Raw genomic sequence first — 19,349 nt, 5'->3', positions numbered from 1 at the left:
TCCCCTCCTTACCTGAAGGCAGCGAGCACAAACAGGAAGGACAAGCCCTCCTCATCTCCACACCACCATCACACCCCCATCTAACCCCCTTCGTGCACACGCCTGCAGCCTTTGGGTCTAGACAAGCATAAGATATGCAATAAGAGGCCTCGTTCGGCAGGACCCAAGCGTGTTTCTCCTTGCTGTTGAAGAAAAACAACCTGATGATCAGTGTTAGCGTAAGGAGAGACATGCATGCATGGCCGCCCATCCATCCGCGTACTGGCGTAGAGGGCTGGGAGGGTGGCCGTGGTGATGCTGGTTGGTCTCGCTCTGATTTCCCTCCCTCCGCTTCCGAGGATCTTACCGAGAAAGCTAGTCACCATCCAGTACTTTCCTTTCGACACGTCATCGACGACGGTCCCCGACCGGAGATGCCCCTATGATTGTGTTGATCTCTCTTGGACCTTCCCCAGGAGGCGGCGATAGCCTTACCCCGAAGTTGTCTCATTTATTCTCGCGGTTTATCTGGGATCAGAAGATGGTCTCACTTCACTAGCCATGCCACACCACCATCACCGGCTGGGCTAACCGCACGGGGATCCGAGACGTGGTAAGCCACGTTTTTGTGTGCAAAAACTTGGATGGATAGATTGGTTGGGAATGGATGACGGTCATATTGTTACGACAATAACATCAGCAGCGCTCCTTTCTCTCCCTACTCTTGTCCTCAGTGCCGTTATGCCTTCCACCATCTTTGTCACACCTGATATCTGATATGATGATGATGAACAGCCAAGGTAACGGTAGAAGAGAGAGGGGGGGTATAATTGCTAGATAATGCACACTTGACACAACACACACACACATCAGCTACATGGTAGATACAGACACCAAGCCCTGCCTTCCTCTTTCTCGAAAATGGGTGGCCACAAATTTGGTATGGGTCTCGTCAACCAACCACAGCTGTTCTCCCATCAACATATGCCATCAGGCCACGGAGGAAGTTGCAGACCCCCACCGAAAGACCAAAAGCCTTCCCTCCGTTCCCCACTTTGAGGTCTCCCCCCCTCCGAAGCAGACCGGTATCCGCCCCCCCCCCCCCCTCTCTCTCCATTGTCCCTGACCTCTTTCCCCCATCCAACATTCGGCGCAGCTCTAGCGCTGGATTCTCCCTCACCACCACCTCCTCCCGTCCTATCCGTCCCGGTTGGTTGTCTTCCTGCATAGGCGTTGTATTCTGGTGGTGGTGGTGTTGGTGGTATCCTCGGATTCGTTTGATGTAGTCTTCTCCCCGCCTGATTGGCCGCAGAAAAAAAAATGAATTACAAAGATTGGTAATGACTGAAAGGGGTATTTTGGTTTCCGCTCCCGAAAAAGAAAGAATGCTAGTAAAAGAAAAAGACGAGGCCGCTGATGATGATAATGATGATGACTCGAGAAAAAGAAAAAAAAAAAAGGAAAAAGAAAAACGCCTTTCGCCTCCCCCTCCCGCCCGAACAAAAATACAAGAAAAAGCTGGTCATTCATTCATCAGGGTTTGGCATCGTTGTCGGGGTGTGGTTGTGTACAAGGTGAGGGTTTTCCGGCAAGTCCAGGAAAAAAAGGACATTGGTCGAAGGGACTGATGGGTTTTCAACCGTAGCAGAGAGGGCACTGTCCGGGCTGCATGATGTAGCGCTCGTGAGGGCCTCTGGGACACGAGCGTTGGCGGCTCCCGTCGACCGAGGTACGGAAGAAGTGTACCCCCGGGTCCATGCAGCCGGTGTAGATGTAGTAGTTTTTGGTGAAGTCGCACATTTTTGTGCTCGAGTGAAGTTGTGACCTTGACGACGGTTAGTTTGAGTGGCACAACAGAAGAACAAAACGGGGAGATATGTTACCTGGTAGGTGGTAGCCAAGTGTTGGCCGATATGTGTTGCTGTGGAGGTCAGGCTGATGTTGTTGAAGGGGATAGTTGATGAGGATGGAAGAAGACGAGGTGGTGACCCGAGTTTATATAAACAAAAAAGGAAAAAAGAAAAAAAAAGAAGGACCAAGTTGTGGATGGGGGTATACTTGAAATGCAACCGAGACCCAGTATAGATGGACCCCACTCGGGAGAGACGAAAGGGTCAAGACAAGAACAAGGTCAAAAAAAGGCTGAGGCGCAAATCAAGCGGGAGTGGTATGGAGAAAGAAAAAAGCGTTCAACACGCCCCCCTAGATAATGTCTCCTCGGGGCCCCTGTCTTGACCGTTGCGGGTGGGAACTGCAAACAAATAACCCGAATAGATATCAGAAACGTCAGTTGGTCCGAGCTGAGTGGCTTTCACAAGAACCAGCTTTGATGAAAGGTGTGGGTGTTCGCCTGGTGTGTGTGGTATGCTTGTGGATTCGTAAGCGCTTGACGAGGACCCCGCTAGAAATTATATCCTGGGGTATTGTGTGTAGGTGAAGTGATGGGAAACAACGCGGAAGGGTGTGTTTCCATGTTAAGAGCTGATGGAAACAAGGAGTATAACTCTGGCTTGGCACAATGCCTGTCTGTATGCATCTCCATGATACACAGGCAAGAAGAAGCCCTGCTCCGTGCGGGCTCACTCATCCTGTCAACCAGAAAGAAGAAAAGGTAGTGTACATGATGGGTCAAAGAGGAACATCCTCCCGGCCTAGGACACTCGGAGCGGCCCTGCCCTGGTCCTGGGTACAAGGTAGTTTGGCCGTCACATGTGGGGCGGGTAGAAAAGAAAACGGTCTGCGCGGCGATGGTGGGTACGGATGCTGAATGGTCCCTATCCATGCAGGTCATCGCACCGATGCGTGGTTTCGTCGAGGTTTTCGAACAGGGGATCGGGAATGGAGGTTCTTTGATGAAAAATGGTAAACAAAAGAGGACGGTGCAAGTGCAACTCCGGCTGCTGCACAACGGGCGGCGGGCTACCCAACAAACGGGCACCGCGTTGAGTGGAAGTCTCGAAAGGAAAAATAAGCACAACCGTCCGGCTCCTGAGACTGTGCACCTTGATGGACGTCATCCTTCATCTCGTGCCTGGAAGCCCAGCCAGGCCCCGGGGCTCAGGGCCTTCTCCGTCTCGAAGCGACGCGTGCATGCTGCGAGGTAAATCGACTGCTGCTCGCAGAAGCATTCCTGAGTGTGTGCCCTTGCATTCGCGAGCAAGACGACCCCTCGCCTGCGTCTGAGGGGCAGAGCTTGGAGCGCCGGAGCAAGGGGATGTTTTGGTGGGGTGGTGGGGTGACGAGCAGAGCTCAGGGGGTGGACGGACGGGAAGGTGGGATGTGGAGAAGGTGCACGGAAGGTGATGAGAAGCAGGACGACAGCTCTCAGCCGGAGTATGCCCGATCCCATCTTCTTCTTGGGCAGAAGCAGACGTGACTGATGAGAAGGGATTGGAGACTACAAAGAGCCAGCAGGAGGCTTGTGCGCAGAAGTCATGAAGACCTAGGCGAGAGGGTGTGTGGTGTGCTGCTACGAAAAGCCGGCCCTGGTCCACGCACTGACGACGCCGAGCAAATCCGCGACATCTCCAGAAGCTTTGGACCACTGATGCGCCGCTCCAAGGACGATCCGGTACTTGGTGACATGCGGGCGACCGTATTGGGGCGGTAATCGAGCTCTGGAGGACAGGAGGAAAAGAGGCCATGATAATTCGGAGCTGCTATAGTGTAGCATCAAGCGAGCAGATGACACTTTTTGTCGTGGGGATGTTCGACTGCGAGATTGGCACCACACCAGGTCCAATATCAGACAAACAGTCCGCATGAATATCCACCATCTTGCCCGAGTTTGCGTTTCTGCGGACCCGAATGCAAGAGCTTGACGTTTAGCTTTCCAGGGATGTCTATGTGTGTTGTACATACACATGGCGGTGTTCGCTGGGTTGGATATTGGGTCACAGGTCGCGAAGAAGGCAGCGATGAGGCACATCGCATTGAGCCGTTAAGAGTACCAGCTCCACATGACTGTCCATCGTTTTTCTTTTGAACGCCATTGGACACACAAAGATTACATTGAAGGCGGACTTATGGTGGAGTTGGTTTCGGGACACAAGACAGTGGGACCGCCATTTGCCAGACAGTTTCGAGAAACCGATGGCGAGGTCAAAGCGATGGTGTCAAGAGCGCGCTTTGCGTACCGTAACATCGCCCAGTACACTCATGCACGCAGGCTTCAGGGCGCAAGGTCCATCCAGATCTGGGCTGTCGACAATAAGGATGCTTGAGCTTGACAGCTTGGCTTTCCCTTCCGGGAGATTCGAAACCGCTTTTGGTTTTTTGAGATGAACACCCACAGACGCTTGCGGTAGTATCCAAAGATGCAACGTCGCCCAGCTTGCGAATCAAGTCGACAATATTAAACAGCCCGAGGGAGAACCTTGAACAGAGCTGCTGATTCCGCTTGTGTGTCTGGATTACTTGTTGAAGACTATACAGACTGCTAAGACTGCAGTTCTGTAAACCAACGTACGTTGTTGTGGTCCGTGATAAGCTTGCATCTAGACCAGTACGGAAGATCTCAGTGAACTGCCGGTGCTCGAGATGCGCTCTGCTCTGAAGCGATGTCTCAGGCTGGCCGTGGGAGGCTGATCCGGGCTGCCCAAAACGGAGATGCGATCTGCCGGCTGAAGATACTTCCCACGGAGCACGTCGTCAAGCCCGCCGAAAGCGCTGCGGGGAAAGCTTCCATGCTCTAGCAAGCACGCAAGGTCGGTTGATCTGCGCAGGGGCCACGAGGGAAGCCTCATTGAGAAGAACCTGTTGATGAAGTCGGCACGTTGGTGAATCTGCCTGCTGGTTGTCAACCGATAAGCGCTCTGTTGGCGATTCTTCCGGTTTAACAAAGGTTTTGCCTGTCAATAGCAGGGCCGGTAAGGTGAAAGGGCGCTAATATATGGCCGAGGAGGTTGTCCTGAGGCTATTTCTGGCATATTAGGTCCTTGCCTAACACTTCTCTCATCAGTTGTCCCATATTTCAGTTGTAGCTGGGACGAACCCCCACTACGACACGGCACGATGCGAGGATATCTATCATTGTGGACAGGTAGAGACGTGTATCTCGGTGGTTGTCTCTGATACCTACCCAACCTCAAGATGTGACTGATCAACAGTGAGCGGAGCGTGTCTCGTGTGGGTAGTCGTTGGAAAAGGTCAATATGGTCAACAAATTGCTTGCTATCAACCCCGCTTGCCTCGTGCTGCATGGATGGGAATGGGGCATTCCGTCATACGTTTGCGGGTCCGATTTGGCGAGTATCTTTTTTCATCACAACGGCGACCGAATGTAACATCAGCGAGCTTCGTCGCTTGGCTAAGCGGTGTCGTCTTCCGCCAAGTCGACAATGGCCGGACGGACAATGTCTTGAGAGAGTCGAGGCGGAAGGTCTTGACGCTTCACGGTCCAGTTCCCCGGTCTGCCACCCGTTCTTCCCAGGGCCAGGGGGAGGGCGCATAAACATCTCGATGGCGGATGCAGCCACAACGTTCCGCGACGATCACAAACGTCGAGCACCTCGTGCGGAATCAGGAAGGTGCGTGGGAGCGTGGGAGCGTGGGAGCGTGGAAGCGTCGTCGTTATGCGCAACTGGACTCGGATGAGGCTGTTTTGGGTTGCGAGGAGGGGGTGCCCTGTCTTTTGGTCACTGATCAGCCGGAATGGCAGCCGTTGTGCTGTCCATGATTCGTCGTCGTAGGCAATGGCTGTTGAGACGACGTTGCAGTGGGCCCGAGGGAAGTGCACAGAGCTCCCAATGATGGCCAGCATACGGAATCACACACGGTGGCACGGCGGACGCGGGCGGCAGGGATACCAAAAAAAGGATGGGATCGAGAAGGCGCTGGGACGCTCAGATGATGGCATGGCGAGGAAGACCTGCAATGCAGCCCGAACACGTTTTCTGCGAGCACTGAGGTGACGACTTGGTTCCTGTTCCTGTAAAAGCCCCTGGTCCTGGACCCCACAACTTGAGCCCCACCATCTGCAGGGAATTCCGCATTCGTCAAAGAGCGAAACACCAGTCATTGCCCCCCATCCCGTTGCCCGCATCACAGGGCAAGGAACGGCCCGAGCTCATCTTCATGTCCGCCAGCAGAGGAAACGACACCTTCATCAACTCAACTCCATACATCTTCCCAAGCATTTGTGGCCGCCGCCAAAACACATATTGTTTGTTGTTTGGAGAAGAGCCTGCATCTCTGGCGCTTGGCACTCGAAGCCAGCATCAAAACGCTATCCATACCTTACCTACGCTCAGGCATTCTTTGTTCAGTCGTGTCTTCCCCAAGCCCAAGCTACCGTAACGGAACAGATGCATCAACACGATAGACGGTGGGGCGACAGCGCCATAATTCTTGGTTACAACATCCCATCAGGCCGAAATGTTGTTCAAGAAACTTGAGATGAGGTGGTACTTCGTATCAGGTCACCAGACGGGATATCTCCGGCATTGGGACGGCTCCCCTTTTGCTTCAAAATCTTCCGACCTGGTATCGGAGTAATAACCGTGTCATAATATGCTGATACTATGCGATAATCTCAAAGCCTTCACCACCAAAGTCGTCTGATATGCGGTGATGAACCCGTCCAATTATCACCTGCGTCGGGATGCATGTAGCGCTCTGACGGGACGCGGACATTGGGACAGGATGTAACAGCAAATCGCTGCCGAGTGGGCCGTCCAAATCCACCTCGACCGCCGAGCTCGCCGAGTCTAACGCAGTGGCATCTTCGAGACATGCCGGGGTTTCCGGAGCAAGCCGGAGCTGGTCGATCGGCGACCTCGCAACCCGAAACCCATGCCGGACCGGTGATTGAGCAACCCCCCTCGATGGCAATCCTCGAGCCCAAGGGAAAGTCACAACTGCAAGTCAGTTCTTCTCGTGCATGAAGATGTACATATGCAGTGCATGTTTCTCTTCTCACAGATGCACGAAAACCAGGTTCCCTCGATATATTTCTTGGCAATGCTTCCCGCACCCAGCAAGATGCCGGTCGTCCTGTTGTGACAGCGCGCCGCATCCGCTTAGATTTCTCCTCCAAGCCTAGCTTGCTACCAATATAATATCAAAACTCAGGATCCGCTGCCATGCCGCTTTGTCAGAACGCCAGTCTCCCTTTTTCCTGCAGCAGACAGGAGTTGAAAGCCCAACATGGCATCGCTCGTCGTTTCCCTTCGCAGTTTCGGCAGCGGACCCCTGCTCGCACATTAAACCTCTTTTGGAGCCAGGAAATGTACGAGATCGCCGACTTGGAGACAAAATCTCCATCGTTTCTTACGTGGGGTACAATACGACGTTGTCTCCTCTTGGTGGGGGTTCCTATACTATGTAGGTAGTCTTTGGGCAATTGCATTGACGAGATTCCTTTCCTGATGCACCATTCTCCATCATATCATCCCCACACTCTTCTTGTCATTGCTCCCCCTCCGCTCGAACGAAGGCCCGGTCACCAGTGGACAAAAATTGTGTTTCCTGCAACACAACAAGACGCATTGGCCAAGGTTACTTCGTCCCCCGCCCCAAGAGCGTTTCACCGCCGGCTTGTGGTGAGCTCCAGAGAAGGAAAAAAAATGGATGGAAGCAAGCCTTCCGGAGATTGATGAAAAAAAATGCCACGTGCCCAAGGTGTGATTCGTTCCACATTGCCAACCCCATCACCTTAGGAATGCAGCTCGCCGTTTTCTGTGCTCTGTCTCCTCTCTCCGTCGTTTTCCTGTTTCTCTGAAACGGTGGGTTTCACGTGGAGAAATGCCGCGTGGGCTTGGTCCTCCACTTACTCCAGAGAACGTCACTCCCGCGGCTTGGTCGTATTCGGTTTGTTTGCCTCGTGGACGTCGACTTTTTTTTTTTTTTTTTTTTTTTTGTTGCGTACACACCTTTGCTCCACTTTGTACGAAATGTAGGTACCTAATCTGGTGATCCTTGGCGGAGGTGGATGGAAAAAGGAATTGTGGCATCACGGAGCTTTCCGTGGGGATTTCTATTTGGCAGGTATAGACGGTCACCCGTGGCAGTCAAGCCGGCGGTTTTTGATGGGTTAGCGTTGCGAATGTTAGCCGAGGTGCCGAAAGGCGGTGATGATTGAGATTCATACCAGTTCTTTTGTCTGCGTTGCTCATGATGTATTCTGAGATGACAAACGGTATCTGTGAGCAGATGTCAGACAGGTAGCCAGGGTAGTAGGCTACCAGAACCCCACAAGGCAGACGCGTGAAAGGGTAATCTACATATGAATGCACGTTTCTGAACGTGCATGCATCAGCCGAGGACCCCGTTCTCGGTGGCTGAGAGTCGGTATAGGTAAAGATTGATCATGGGTGAAGGGGTTGGATGAGAAAGTATGTCTTACTACTAGTAGCATGCACACCTGAGATTAGCTATGAGACACATTGGAGATGATATCCCTCCTTGTCCCCATACATCTGGAGGTTTTTTGCTTCTAATAATATCACTACAGGTACCTATTCAGATGTCACTCTTGACTGAACACGGACGGCTCTTTTTGTTGTTTTGTGAAGTTTAATGTGTAAAAGTCACCTGGGAGGTATTCAAAAGCTCTAGAGAAGACAAACACTGAAAGTACCTATTTGGAGAGGCTGTAATGCTACTTACTAGTCCATAGCAGAACACGTGGCGGATGTATTCAAGCTTGCCTCCACGATCCGCTCCAAACTCTCCGTCATGTCAGTTAGCCTGTCATCTCGCTTCTCAAATACTCTCTTGGCCACATTGAACCTGTAGCCGACGTCGTTCCATTCAATATTCCACTCGATCTCTGGTGTGGTCTCCAAGTACTCGATGAATCTCGCAATGTCGGGCTTGTCCGCCGGTTTATATGTAACCACGCGTTTGAGAGACCTGGGCTTGATAGGCGCACCGTAGGCTAAGACGGTCTTGAGCATCTTCAGGGAGCAATTCGACCGATGGCCACGTTCAATCACCTGGCTGGGACGCAAAAAAAAGAATGATATCCTTCAACAACCGGGACTTGGGCCTCGCCACTCATTTGCTCCCAGGCTTGGTCGGGTGAGATGCCAGATATTCTATCATCAGAGTCGTCGACGAACTCGCTCAATCCCAGTCCGTTTTCGATGCAGATTCTCATTATATCCTTTGCCCTGGCATATCCAGCAGTAAGCAAGAACAAATCCGTATTTTGGACTAGCAAGGTGGAGATCTGCGCCACTTCCCAACAGAAAAAGCGAACTGATCCGCGCAACGGGATAAAGCCACTGCATGAAGACATGTTCCTGGCTTCCCCCCTCACAAGGTTGATATTTGCACCGTGCCGAAGGGGAGTTTGTATAAGTGCTGTGCCTGTATCGCCGTTGTTATTTGCAGCTGCACACTGGAGGGGAGTAGCCGGCTGAGCCTCGAAATATTGAAACTCAAAGCCCTCGTTAGGATCAACCCCTGCTTCGAGTAGCTTGGTTGCTAGAGCGGTGGAGGCATCACTGTGAGTTTGAATTAGACATAGAAATTGAAGAGGGCTTCCCAAGTATGACTGTCGCCTTGTATCAGCTTCCAGCGACAACAGTCATTCTACCATGTCCATGGTTTTGTGAAACTCGTCTCGGCGTGATAGCAGAACCATATGGAGTGGCGAAAGGCTGAGCGACAAGCGTTTGTCAAGGGTCAAGTTGACATCAACTTGTCCGCTGCGAAGCAATATTTCCATCGTTTCCCGCGTATCGGTTGATACTACCAGCCCCATTGCAGCACCCAAGATACGTGCGTCATGGTTCTGAGTCTTTCATCCAAAAGCCTCTGGACGGTCCGATACAGATTTGCCTTGCCTGCACAAATGATTGGTTGTTCTACCAAATCCTGTGACAAAACCTGCGTCCATGATAGTTCAGGCCAACGGGGTGATATTGGCATTTCCAACTCCTCCGGTATCACAAACCTGGAGTGGTTGGCGCGAGTTTGGAATGACGCACGTTGCCAATTCAAATATGCGCCCGCGAAATCCCCGCTGAGAAATTCAAAGAGGAGTTTATCAAGCGTGTCACACCCCACGTGTTCGCCGTTTGCATCTCTTGAATGGGTCGCCCAAAATATCTGCGCATGGACAGTAAAGGGGTACCTCTTCAGTGTTGTTGGCTGAAACGATACGAGGTTGTCGTGATAGAGCAGGCAGGCAAGACATAATTTGCCATGACACGACTCCCCTCTCCAGCACTGAGTGCAAATCTGCTGGCCTTTCCAAGTTCGATCTCTTTGGATACCAGATACTCCTTGACCGTGAAATGCGCCAGCCGTATGTGAGCTCGCCGACTGTGAGGTCTCGCTTCGCAAAAGAGAGGGCTAGCAGTACCAGTCGAATATCTCTGAGACTTCTTGTTTCCAGTCGTGCCAGTATTCGTTCATACGTGGCGGGAGGATCTTGTGGGAGTGATAACAACACTTCGTCAATCTCCTCGGAACTAGTGCATATTTCCAAGGCGTCAAGTTGGCATTATGCCCAGCGGAACCTGTTCAACTATGAGTTAAAGACCGGAGCTCAGGATGTCGTATGTCTTGCAACAATACTGACATGCCCGCAGCCTTCGAAGTCAGAACCTCGCGAACTTTTCTTTTGACAATGTCATCCCATTCTTTCATGTCATCTGAGGATTTCATCCTATGGTCAATATACAGGCCGATGTCTGCATCGACGTCGACACCTACTAGTCTTGTCCTGGTGGGAGCGTCTTGTAGTACAAGTTCAATATCCCTTTCTGGACGGCTGAGTACGAGAAGATGCACGCCAGAGACTCCTGAAATAGTCTTGATATGCTTCAAAAGGGTCTGCCTCTCCACACATTCATCTAGGGCATCTACTACCACAAATATTTTGGGGAAATGACCGAGGCCCGTAACAACGACTTCGAGCAAGTCGTCTAGAGATGGATCTTTGGCACTGGAAGCAATGGTTTTATCATGGAAGGCTTGGAGCGATCTGAGGCATGCGGGACTCCAAGCCGCCATCTGCGCCAATAGCGACCGAAGCATGGCGTGTACGTGTTGCTGCATCTCGATCTGGAAGTCAAAATAGTAGAAAATGACCGGCGTTGAGGACCCATCTTCTTGGCGAAGGAGGTTTGCGACGATGGCTGAACTGATGATGGTTTTGCCTGCACCCGGGATGCCAGTGAGCCAAAGAAACTCTGCACGCTGCTGCCAATCCTTGAAAACGGGACACTCGAGGAACCACGTCCCAGTTCCCGGCTCCCACTTTGCGAGCGCATTGCGGAGATTGCGCCAGACATCGGGCGCTCTAAGCCATTGAAGTGATTACCGGCTGGATTCGGTTTGGATATGCTGCTCCAACATGGCAGATTGCGAAGCAACAATACTTTCAATGCCCAGTAATACCGCCCTGTCAGTGTGTGCAACATTGCAAGAATGTCAGTTTGCTGTTGTTGGGTAGTCCTCGACTTGAACTCTGGAAGGAAGGACCGATATCGCCTCCAATTCGAGGTGGCAGTGCGGTTGGTTGCCTTCCAGGCCTCAACAGGCGCAGTCATGCACCTGTCCCACATTAAACAATAGGAGGTTTTAGGTAGGTATGATAAGGTGGGCAGTTTTCTGATTGGTTCCTTGATTACACACATCTTTTGGAGCACATGTGATAGACAGAGTGAAGAATGGTGATATTTAATGACCATGTAAGAAACGAGCACCTCGGTCTATCGTTTGGTTCTGAAACGCAACAAGCCAAACACTGCCAGAAAAAGTATGTACATAGAAAAACCCCTCAAACCGTTGAACTCCTTGCCAATCATTTCTCGTGAAACCAGTGGTCGTCAATGCCGCCCAGGCTTATTGCTGTCCAGTCGCTGTCACCTCCACTTTGGGCTTGTCATCTTGCACTTTCAAATTCTTCATGTCTGACGATATCCCTGTGAATGGACACACACCAGCTGTCGGACCATCTTTGCCTTTTTGTCCGCTGGCGGGGCAGGCTGTTGCTGTGTCATCGCTGCCCTCAGAAATAGCATCTTGCTCGTTAAGAACCTTCTTTCCGTGCAGCCAGCCTTCCTTTTCGATTTCGCCAAAGTCCATGCCGTCGGTGAACTCCTCCCCATCATGGACATACCACTTGGTGAACAGGTCGTTCTGAATCCAGATGACCTTGCCAAGGGCTTTGACGATGGCGATCTTGCGTTGGATGTGTAGACGAGGATGGGAGAGGATAGCCTCGGTGAGAACATCTTGGATAACAGCGAGTCCGGCGCCGATGTGAATGTACTCAATGTGTAATGGGTGCGTTCGGCCAATGCCTGTGTGCATCATGCCAACCTTGTCGAGGTACTCCCAGAACTCCATCTGCGCAGGATCTGAACACAACTTCTTAAGATATGCTCTGAGAAACATTTTGCGATGAAGAATCTGGGGGCTGTCCTCGTCTGGCGTGTCGTCCATGGGACCTTCGAAGGCTGTGGACCTTGTCGTAAAAGCCCGGGCGGTGATGTCATACTGCAAAAGTTTCTTGTACACAATGTTGACAACCGCTGGGATGAGGGCCTGGATATATTTGCTGCCGCTCTTCAATGCTTCGATGTCACCTGGTAAAGTCGTTAGTGTTGCTCATGCTGGGATAGCCTGGCATAAGGAAGACACTCACTGACACCGAAGTCAAGAAAAGAATGCAAGTACTTGACACGAGCCTCCAGACTGGTGTAGAGACTCTTGCGGTCAATGTGCTGCATCGGACGATTTCGTGATGCTGGCATCGTGATATGGTTGCGGATGTCTTGTGGAGTGGAAGGAGAGAATGATAGAGGTTGGAGGGTTGCCGTTTAGGGATAGTCGGTGTAAGTGGAGACAACCGAAATCTGGGGTCGAACAGGGGTGATTGCAGAGTGGGAGGATGAGGCTCAGAAGACCAAATGATGCTGAGGTCAAGATATCAAAGAGGAAGAGGAGATACTGAGCTTTTCAAGCATTCCATCGAGTCAACTAGTCACGAGTTTGGTGTTGCGTGGTGTGACCATGACGCATGGGCTCAAGGTGGTGTGATGTTGAAGGCCACATCGAACCATTTGGTGTCGGACCTAATTAACGACACCTGATTGGTCACACTGGGGCCATTTACACCACAAATGGAAAGAGCCCCAGTGTCAACAGGCGCTCTCTCGCCCTGGGAATAAATACATAGATACTGTGCGATTTCTTATGGGATTTCAGTTTTCCCGCTGTAGACCGACAGCAATTGCTACCTTCCATCGGCCAGATACAGTAGGGAGTGATACATTTTCAGCACGCCACGGCCCACAACCTCAACATCAACTTGTTTGCCTCACATCAACTAGGTACATCAACCAGAGACTCAGCTTGTCGATTATGACTAACAAGCCCGAAGTCACGCTGGACAATTTGCACTGGGTTCATACACCGCTGGGAAAGATGATGACAGAATGCGATCTGAGTTGCACTTCTGATTTCGACCTCAACCTCACGAGCAAGACGAATCTGGCATAGATAGCGACTCTCTTGACCCTTGCATGGTATTCCGAGGGTTTATGTGCAATGCGGAAACGCTGAAAGACAGTGCACATCGACCGGTGCTAACGAGTAAGATCTTTCTCCGCTGACCAAGTCGCCCGCAGTGGGCTACAGGAGCCCCAAGTCAAATTCCAACGCACGGAACCCTGAGCATATTGAGGGAGGCCAAGAGCCGCGGTGGTCTTATGATGTTAAGGATAAACTTTTCCTGCCCCTCGGTTCAGTGTGTTGTTTACCTGGTATTCCAAGTGGTCGATTTTCACTTATCAAGCGGCAATATTCCTCGAGATACAAGACGGACTTCAACATAACTACAGGGAACGGCTACAGTATCGAGGGCTAGCTAGAAAATGACCCGAAGCTATAGTTGCACTATCTTGGAATTGGTCTCACCTTTCCGCAGGGAATTGCTCAGTCATGCTGTGTTCAGGAGCATATTCAAGCATATCTTATGTGTTGGCAACAGGCCCTTGCAGCACTGACATTGATTTTAGACAAGCGTGATGCCAACAACTGAGGTGATAGCAACATCCACCCCAGCTTTGATTGTGCTGTTAGTGGTAAGCCATCTTTTGGCGAGGACATTCGTAAAGGCAGTCCCTTCAAGCGTTAACTGACTACGTAGCTCATAGAGAACAAAACAAGCTATCCCAGTAACCGTCGCCATGTTGAAATGCTGTGTGGACTTAGGGGTGTTGGTCGGAACGTTCGTCTGGAACTGAAACTACGATATCCGCGTCAAAGGAATTAGACTGCGTCATTCAAGACTTGACATATCCGGTCTTAAAAACCGTGAGTTAACCGCGATTCGCCATCCACGCCCCTGATGAATGAGTATTATCACGCTTTCACAGAGTGACCACTGTACCTTCGTTGGCAATTCGTCTGGGAGTCGGCCTTGTGAAGGTGAAGCTGAAACCAACCAAATCCATGGTATCAGCCTCATAACTGAAACCCATCTCGTTTGAAGCTGCTTTCAGTCAAAATCTACCATTGTCTCGCTCTGCAAAAAAGAGTGAAACTGTCCCAATATTTCCAGTCGGACGCAAAAGAATATTCAAATCCGCATTTATGATGTCACCGGCGGATGGTCAACATACGAGCCCTGGTCGATTGGAGACTTGCTGTTGAAGTGGCCTATCTGCATCATTCGCCTAGTTATGCCTCCAATAAGGTCAGGCAGCGGTCATTCTGCAGCGCGTCTGACGTTGAAGGGCATTGAGGATGTGAGGTCACCAAGAAGACGAGGTCGGGACATCGGCCTGGGGGTTGGGATCGAAACGATAGCTCTGGACTAGGTTGCTGTCATGCCACGGATTGTGTTGGATTGAAATGCATGCTGGCGTCAGGAGGTTGATATTGAGTGGCAAAAGCCGGCTGAAAAAAGGTGGGTGAGGCTGTCCTTGATTGGCACATGTCCCAGTATCAAGAGTGGGATGAAAAGGGAAAAGGGCACATGAGAAAATTTATTTTGGCTGTTGCTCTGCAGTTCCGTCACGGTCATCATTGGTTGCCTGCAACTATATGCCTCATGGTGGTCTGCCGTCGACCTTGGCACTTGTGGTTGAGGATCTTGACCAGCCTCTATTCAGGACCCTTATTTTGCCATGGATCCCTATGGGGTTAGGGTAGATCGACATGGCCCTCCATATTCACGATGAACAGTGGGGGCATTTTGGGGGTTCTTTGGTGGTGGGACAAACTCTTGACTCGACGACGGGATCGAGGCCACGGGTGCGACTCTTGTTGAACGTAACAAATGGCATCGAGTAAAAGAAAAACGGGGACCGCGGTAGAAAAAGAGACGGGTTGCACTCGTCTGCAACTGCTGCCGAGCAAAGTGTTTGGAGCACAAAAAGACAAATCACAATTAGATATTCGGCGGCTCCCATTTGTCGGGCGCTCGTCGTTGTACGAGGAGGTATTATGCAGCGCGGGGCAGGGAGCCAATCGGCTGGCAGCGATAAGCTTACTTCTCGGCGGCGGCTCCTGTGGGTGGGATCATGCGAGGGGAAAGCTCCAGGGAAGCTTGCTCCCCTCTGCCCCTCGTTTGTCCTGATGGTGGTCCTATCTCGGGAACTCAGCCCCAGATACTGGAATGCGACCGCGTCCAGTCCCAAATGGGTGTCTGAATGCGTTTCTTGGGCGTCTTTGTCAGAGAGATTATCACGGCTCTCACCCCGCGATCACCCGTGAACCACCTGCCACCCCCAGATAACCGGCCTGGGCTCATACCTTATCTCGTCGCGAGCCAGCGCCGCCGCGTTTGATTGCGCCGCTGTCCGTTATCGGGTGCTGAAGCTTTAACCCCACGATCCCCGCCATCGCCACTGACAGACGAACCCTCCTTCATATGAAACCTCCCTTCTGCAGTCTCTATTAAAATCCCCAAACCTCCCCAGGGAACACCGTTGCGCCCTGTCCTTTCAGACTCTTCCAGATTTCTGAAGTTTGAGCTCAGTCCTCCCACCGTGCCCTCACATAATCCGCAATCATGGTATGTGACCCCGCCAACACCAACACTCCGGCCTGCTTGGCGTACAGCCCTTCGGGCCCTGCCATCTTCAGGTTTCCGCAGATTCCCATGTGCGCGTACAATGCCGCCGATGGCATTCTTGCGTCGCTGTTTGGAGAGCCGAGCTAACCACCATGTTCGACGACGACTGCAGGCGACTACCGAGTCCTTCCTCTCCAATGCCCAGAACGTGAGCAAGACCCGACTCTGACTTTGGCGCCGGCCAAGCCGCCGCTATTTCTGCGACTCGTGCTGACTGATTGGCGTGCAGCTCCAGAAGTTCCTGACTCTGGACCAAAGGGGGAAGATCATGGCCGAGTACATCTGGTGAGTCCCCCACGCGGCCCCCCCCCCCCCCCCCCCTCCCCCCCTCGATCCCGCTCATCCCTGCACCTGGAACCGCAGCCAATGAGGGCCAATGAGGGGAAAACGACCGTTAACAGAATGTGTCTAGGATTGATGCTGAAGGTGGTACCCGTTCCAAGTCGAGAGTAAGCAAAGAGTCCGAAACCGAAAGCACAAATCCGACGCATACTTACCAGTCTCCTGCAAACAGACACTCGACGAGAAGGAGGGCGGCTACACTCCGGATGATCTTCCCATCTGGAACTTCGATGGTTCCTCCACCGGCCAGGCCCCCGGCGACAACTCGGACGTCTACCTGAAGCCCGTAGCGGTTTTCCCCGATCCGTTCCGTCTCGGCAACAACATTCTCGTCCTTTCCGAGTGCATCGACAACGATGGCAACCCCAACAAGTATAACTTCCGTCATGAGACCGCCAAGCTGATGGAGGCTCACGCCGCTCACGAGCCCTGGTTCGGCCTTGAGCAAGAATACACTCTCCTCGACCTCAACGATCGTCCCTATGGCTGGTATGTGCTTCCACCCACGTGTATTTTGGAACGATGTGAGACAGATGCTGATTGGATCCCAGGCCCAAGAACGGTTTCCCCGCCCCTCAGGGTCCTTACTACTGTGGTGTGGGTGCCGGCAAGGTTGTGCAGCGTGACATCGTCGAGGCTCACTACCGTGCCTGTCTGTACGCCGGTGTGAAGATCTCTGGTACCAATGCCGAGGTGATGCGTAGGTTTTCCTGTGATTCGGTGCAAGGTTGGACCCGAGGTTGCTAACATGCACAATAGCCGCCCAGTGGGAGTTCCAGGTCGGCCCCTGCCTCGGTATCGAGATGGGTGACCACCTCTGGCTTGCCAGATTCCTTCTGCACCGCATTGCCGAGGAGTTCGGCGCCAAGGTCTCCGTCCACCCCAAGCCTATTCCTGGCGACTGGAACGGTGCTGGTCTCCACTCCAACTTCTCTACCAAGGAGATGCGTCAAGAGGTACGATGATTGATGGGACATAGTGGTTCTCACTCGGGAACATATACTGACGACTTTGGTTACAGGGCGGCATGAAGTACATCGAGGCTGCTATCGAGAAGCTCGGCAAGAGGCACCAAGAGCATATCGCCGTCTACGGCGAGGACAACGAGAAGCGTCTCACCGGCAGACACGAGACTGGTGCTATCGATCAGTTCTCGTATGGTGTTGCCAACCGTGGCTGCTCTATCCGCATTCCAAGAGAATGCGCCGCTAAGGGCTACGGCTACTTCGAGGATCGTCGCCCAGCCTCCAACGCTGACCCTTACCAGATTACTGGCATCATCATGGAGACGTATGTTCCCCCTTCTCCGCTCCGAGTGAACGACACAGGCTAACTTGTCACAGTTGCTTCGGTGCTGTATAAACGCTGCATATCAACCTATCAACGATACCATTTCGATTTGACTGCCCACTTCACTGTACGGGAGGGATATTATTATTGGCGTTCGGGATATCAAGCTGAGGCTTTTCATTTGATCTTGCAGTCTTTTCGTTGTGGTTGAAGGTAGAATGACTAGGTAGTATGACAATTTAGCGATGAACAACCTTTCGTGTCCCTGCTCTTCGTGTATAAGTCGGCGATATATTTCCTTTTACGGACGGTATCCATCCCTTGATGTCAACATGGACCAGGGCTGTCAATGGAAGCTTGGCACCTTGAGTGCCGGCATGAGTCACCGGGGATTATCCATATAAGCTTTTTTTCTAGATTCTTAATTGTATGTTCCGGATTTTCATCTTTTCAAGCTCGATTACCAAATCAACGTCAACAACAAAATGTCTAGTCCACCAAAGGTTCTGGTCACTGGCTCGTCCGGCCATCTGGGCAAAGCGCTCATGCTTACCCTGTCACACTACGGGTTCACTCCGATTGGCATTGGTGATTCCACTCTTCCCTTTGATCCACTCCTTATTTTTTAGAAGTTGATACTGATTGTAAAACAGACATCAAGCCCAGCCCGCTCACCACCCACGTCGGCACCATCGCCGACCCGGACTTTGTCTCGTCCGTTTTCACGACGCTCCATCCTGACCTAGAATATGTAATCCACACTGCCACGTTGCACAAACCGCACATTTGCTCGCACACAAAGGCGGACTTCATCGCCACAAACATCACGGGGACGTTGAATCTGCTTGAAGCGAGCGTTGCGAGGCAAGGGGGGGTCAAGACTTTTGTTTTTGTCTCCACCACCTCTGCCTTTGGGGGCAGTCTGACGGCTAGACCTGGCTTACCGGCCGTGTGGATTGATGAGGGGGTGGTTCCCAAACCGAAGAATGTCTATGGGGTTACCAAGATAAGTGCGGAGGATGTGTGCGAGTTGGTTAACAAGGAGAGCGGGTTGCCGGTTGTGGTGTTGAGGACGAGTAGATTCTTTCCCGAGGGGGATGATGACGAGGAGAGGAGGGGGAGTATGGGGGATGATAATTTGAAAGTGTTGGAGTTGGGCTATAGGAGGGTAGATATCGCTGATGTAGTGGGGGCATGCGTGAAAGCGATGGAGAAGGGGCCGGGGTTGAAAGGGAAGTGGGGAAAGTACATCATTTCTGCGCCGACGGTGTTCAAAAGGGAGGAACTAGTGTTGAAGGGGTTAGATAGGGACGCTGGGGAAGAGTATTGCAAGGCGGTGGAGGGGGCGAGGGAGGTTTTTGAAGGGAAGGGGTGGAAGTTTTTGAAGAGGGTGGATAGGGTTTATGATAGTGATTTGGCGAGGCGGGAGCTGGGGTGGGAGGCCGTGTATACTTTTGAGAGGGCAGTAAAGAAGGTGAAGGAGGGAAAGGACTGGAGGAGTGAGTTGACGGGGAGGGTGGGGAAGTTGGGGTATCATGATGTAAGTACGGGAGTGTATACTATCAGAGAGGAGACACAGCAACTACCGTGAACAGATGTTTTGGTTATATTCACATAGATATATCTTTTTGGATGGAAATTCCATTGCAACTGTATGGAAAGCCCTTTGAATCCAGATAACTGTCCCGAAAACGCC

At 51.9% G+C, this 19,349-nt stretch overlaps 4 protein-coding genes and 1 pseudogene across 5 annotated transcripts; 2 read left to right on the top strand and 3 right to left on the bottom strand.

Moving 5' to 3' along the window:
- Positions 1–1,614: 1,614 nt before the first annotated feature.
- Positions 1,615–1,779, bottom strand: PODANS_1_18110 (uncharacterized protein; the record flags this gene model as incomplete). Its single annotated transcript, XM_001907234.1, has 1 exon — positions 1,615–1,779. The coding sequence occupies one exon, from the start codon at positions 1,777–1,779 to the stop codon at positions 1,615–1,617; it is 165 nt and encodes a 54-aa protein (XP_001907269.1).
- An 8,203-nt stretch (positions 1,780–9,982) lies between these two features.
- Positions 9,983–11,241, bottom strand: PODANS_1_18100 (annotated as a pseudogene; the record flags this gene model as incomplete). The annotated part of the gene is made up of 2 exons: positions 9,983–10,448; positions 10,511–11,241. Coding segments are annotated over 2 exons (1,197 nt in total), but the record flags the coding sequence as incomplete, so codon positions are not given.
- Positions 11,242–11,778: 537 nt separating this feature from the next.
- On the bottom strand, positions 11,779–12,692 carry PODANS_1_18090 (uncharacterized protein; the record flags this gene model as incomplete). The annotated part of the gene is made up of 2 exons (XM_001907232.1): positions 11,779–12,524; positions 12,584–12,692. 2 exons carry the CDS (start codon positions 12,690–12,692, stop codon positions 11,779–11,781), a joined length of 855 nt encoding a protein of 284 aa, XP_001907267.1.
- Positions 12,693–16,061: 3,369 nt separating this feature from the next.
- Positions 16,062–17,725, top strand: PODANS_1_18080 (uncharacterized protein; the record flags this gene model as incomplete). Its single annotated transcript, XM_001907231.1, has 8 exons — positions 16,062–16,169; positions 16,251–16,306; positions 16,434–16,470; positions 16,536–16,852; positions 16,915–17,063; positions 17,123–17,319; positions 17,385–17,653; positions 17,707–17,725. 8 exons carry the CDS (start codon positions 16,062–16,064, stop codon positions 17,723–17,725), a joined length of 1,152 nt encoding a protein of 383 aa, XP_001907266.1.
- A 413-nt stretch (positions 17,726–18,138) lies between these two features.
- PODANS_1_18070 (uncharacterized protein) lies at positions 18,139–19,244 on the top strand (the record flags this gene model as incomplete). Its single annotated transcript, XM_001907230.1, has 2 exons — positions 18,139–18,241; positions 18,307–19,244. 2 exons carry the CDS (start codon positions 18,139–18,141, stop codon positions 19,242–19,244), a joined length of 1,041 nt encoding a protein of 346 aa, XP_001907265.1.
- Between the last annotated feature and the right edge of the window lie 105 nt (positions 19,245–19,349).

This window comes from Podospora anserina, chromosome 1 (assembly GCF_000226545.1).
Source record: "Podospora anserina S mat+ genomic DNA chromosome 1, supercontig 4".
Lineage (NCBI taxonomy): Eukaryota > Fungi > Ascomycota > Sordariomycetes > Sordariales > Podosporaceae > Podospora > Podospora anserina.
This window is presented reverse-complemented; position numbering and strand designations above follow the sequence as displayed.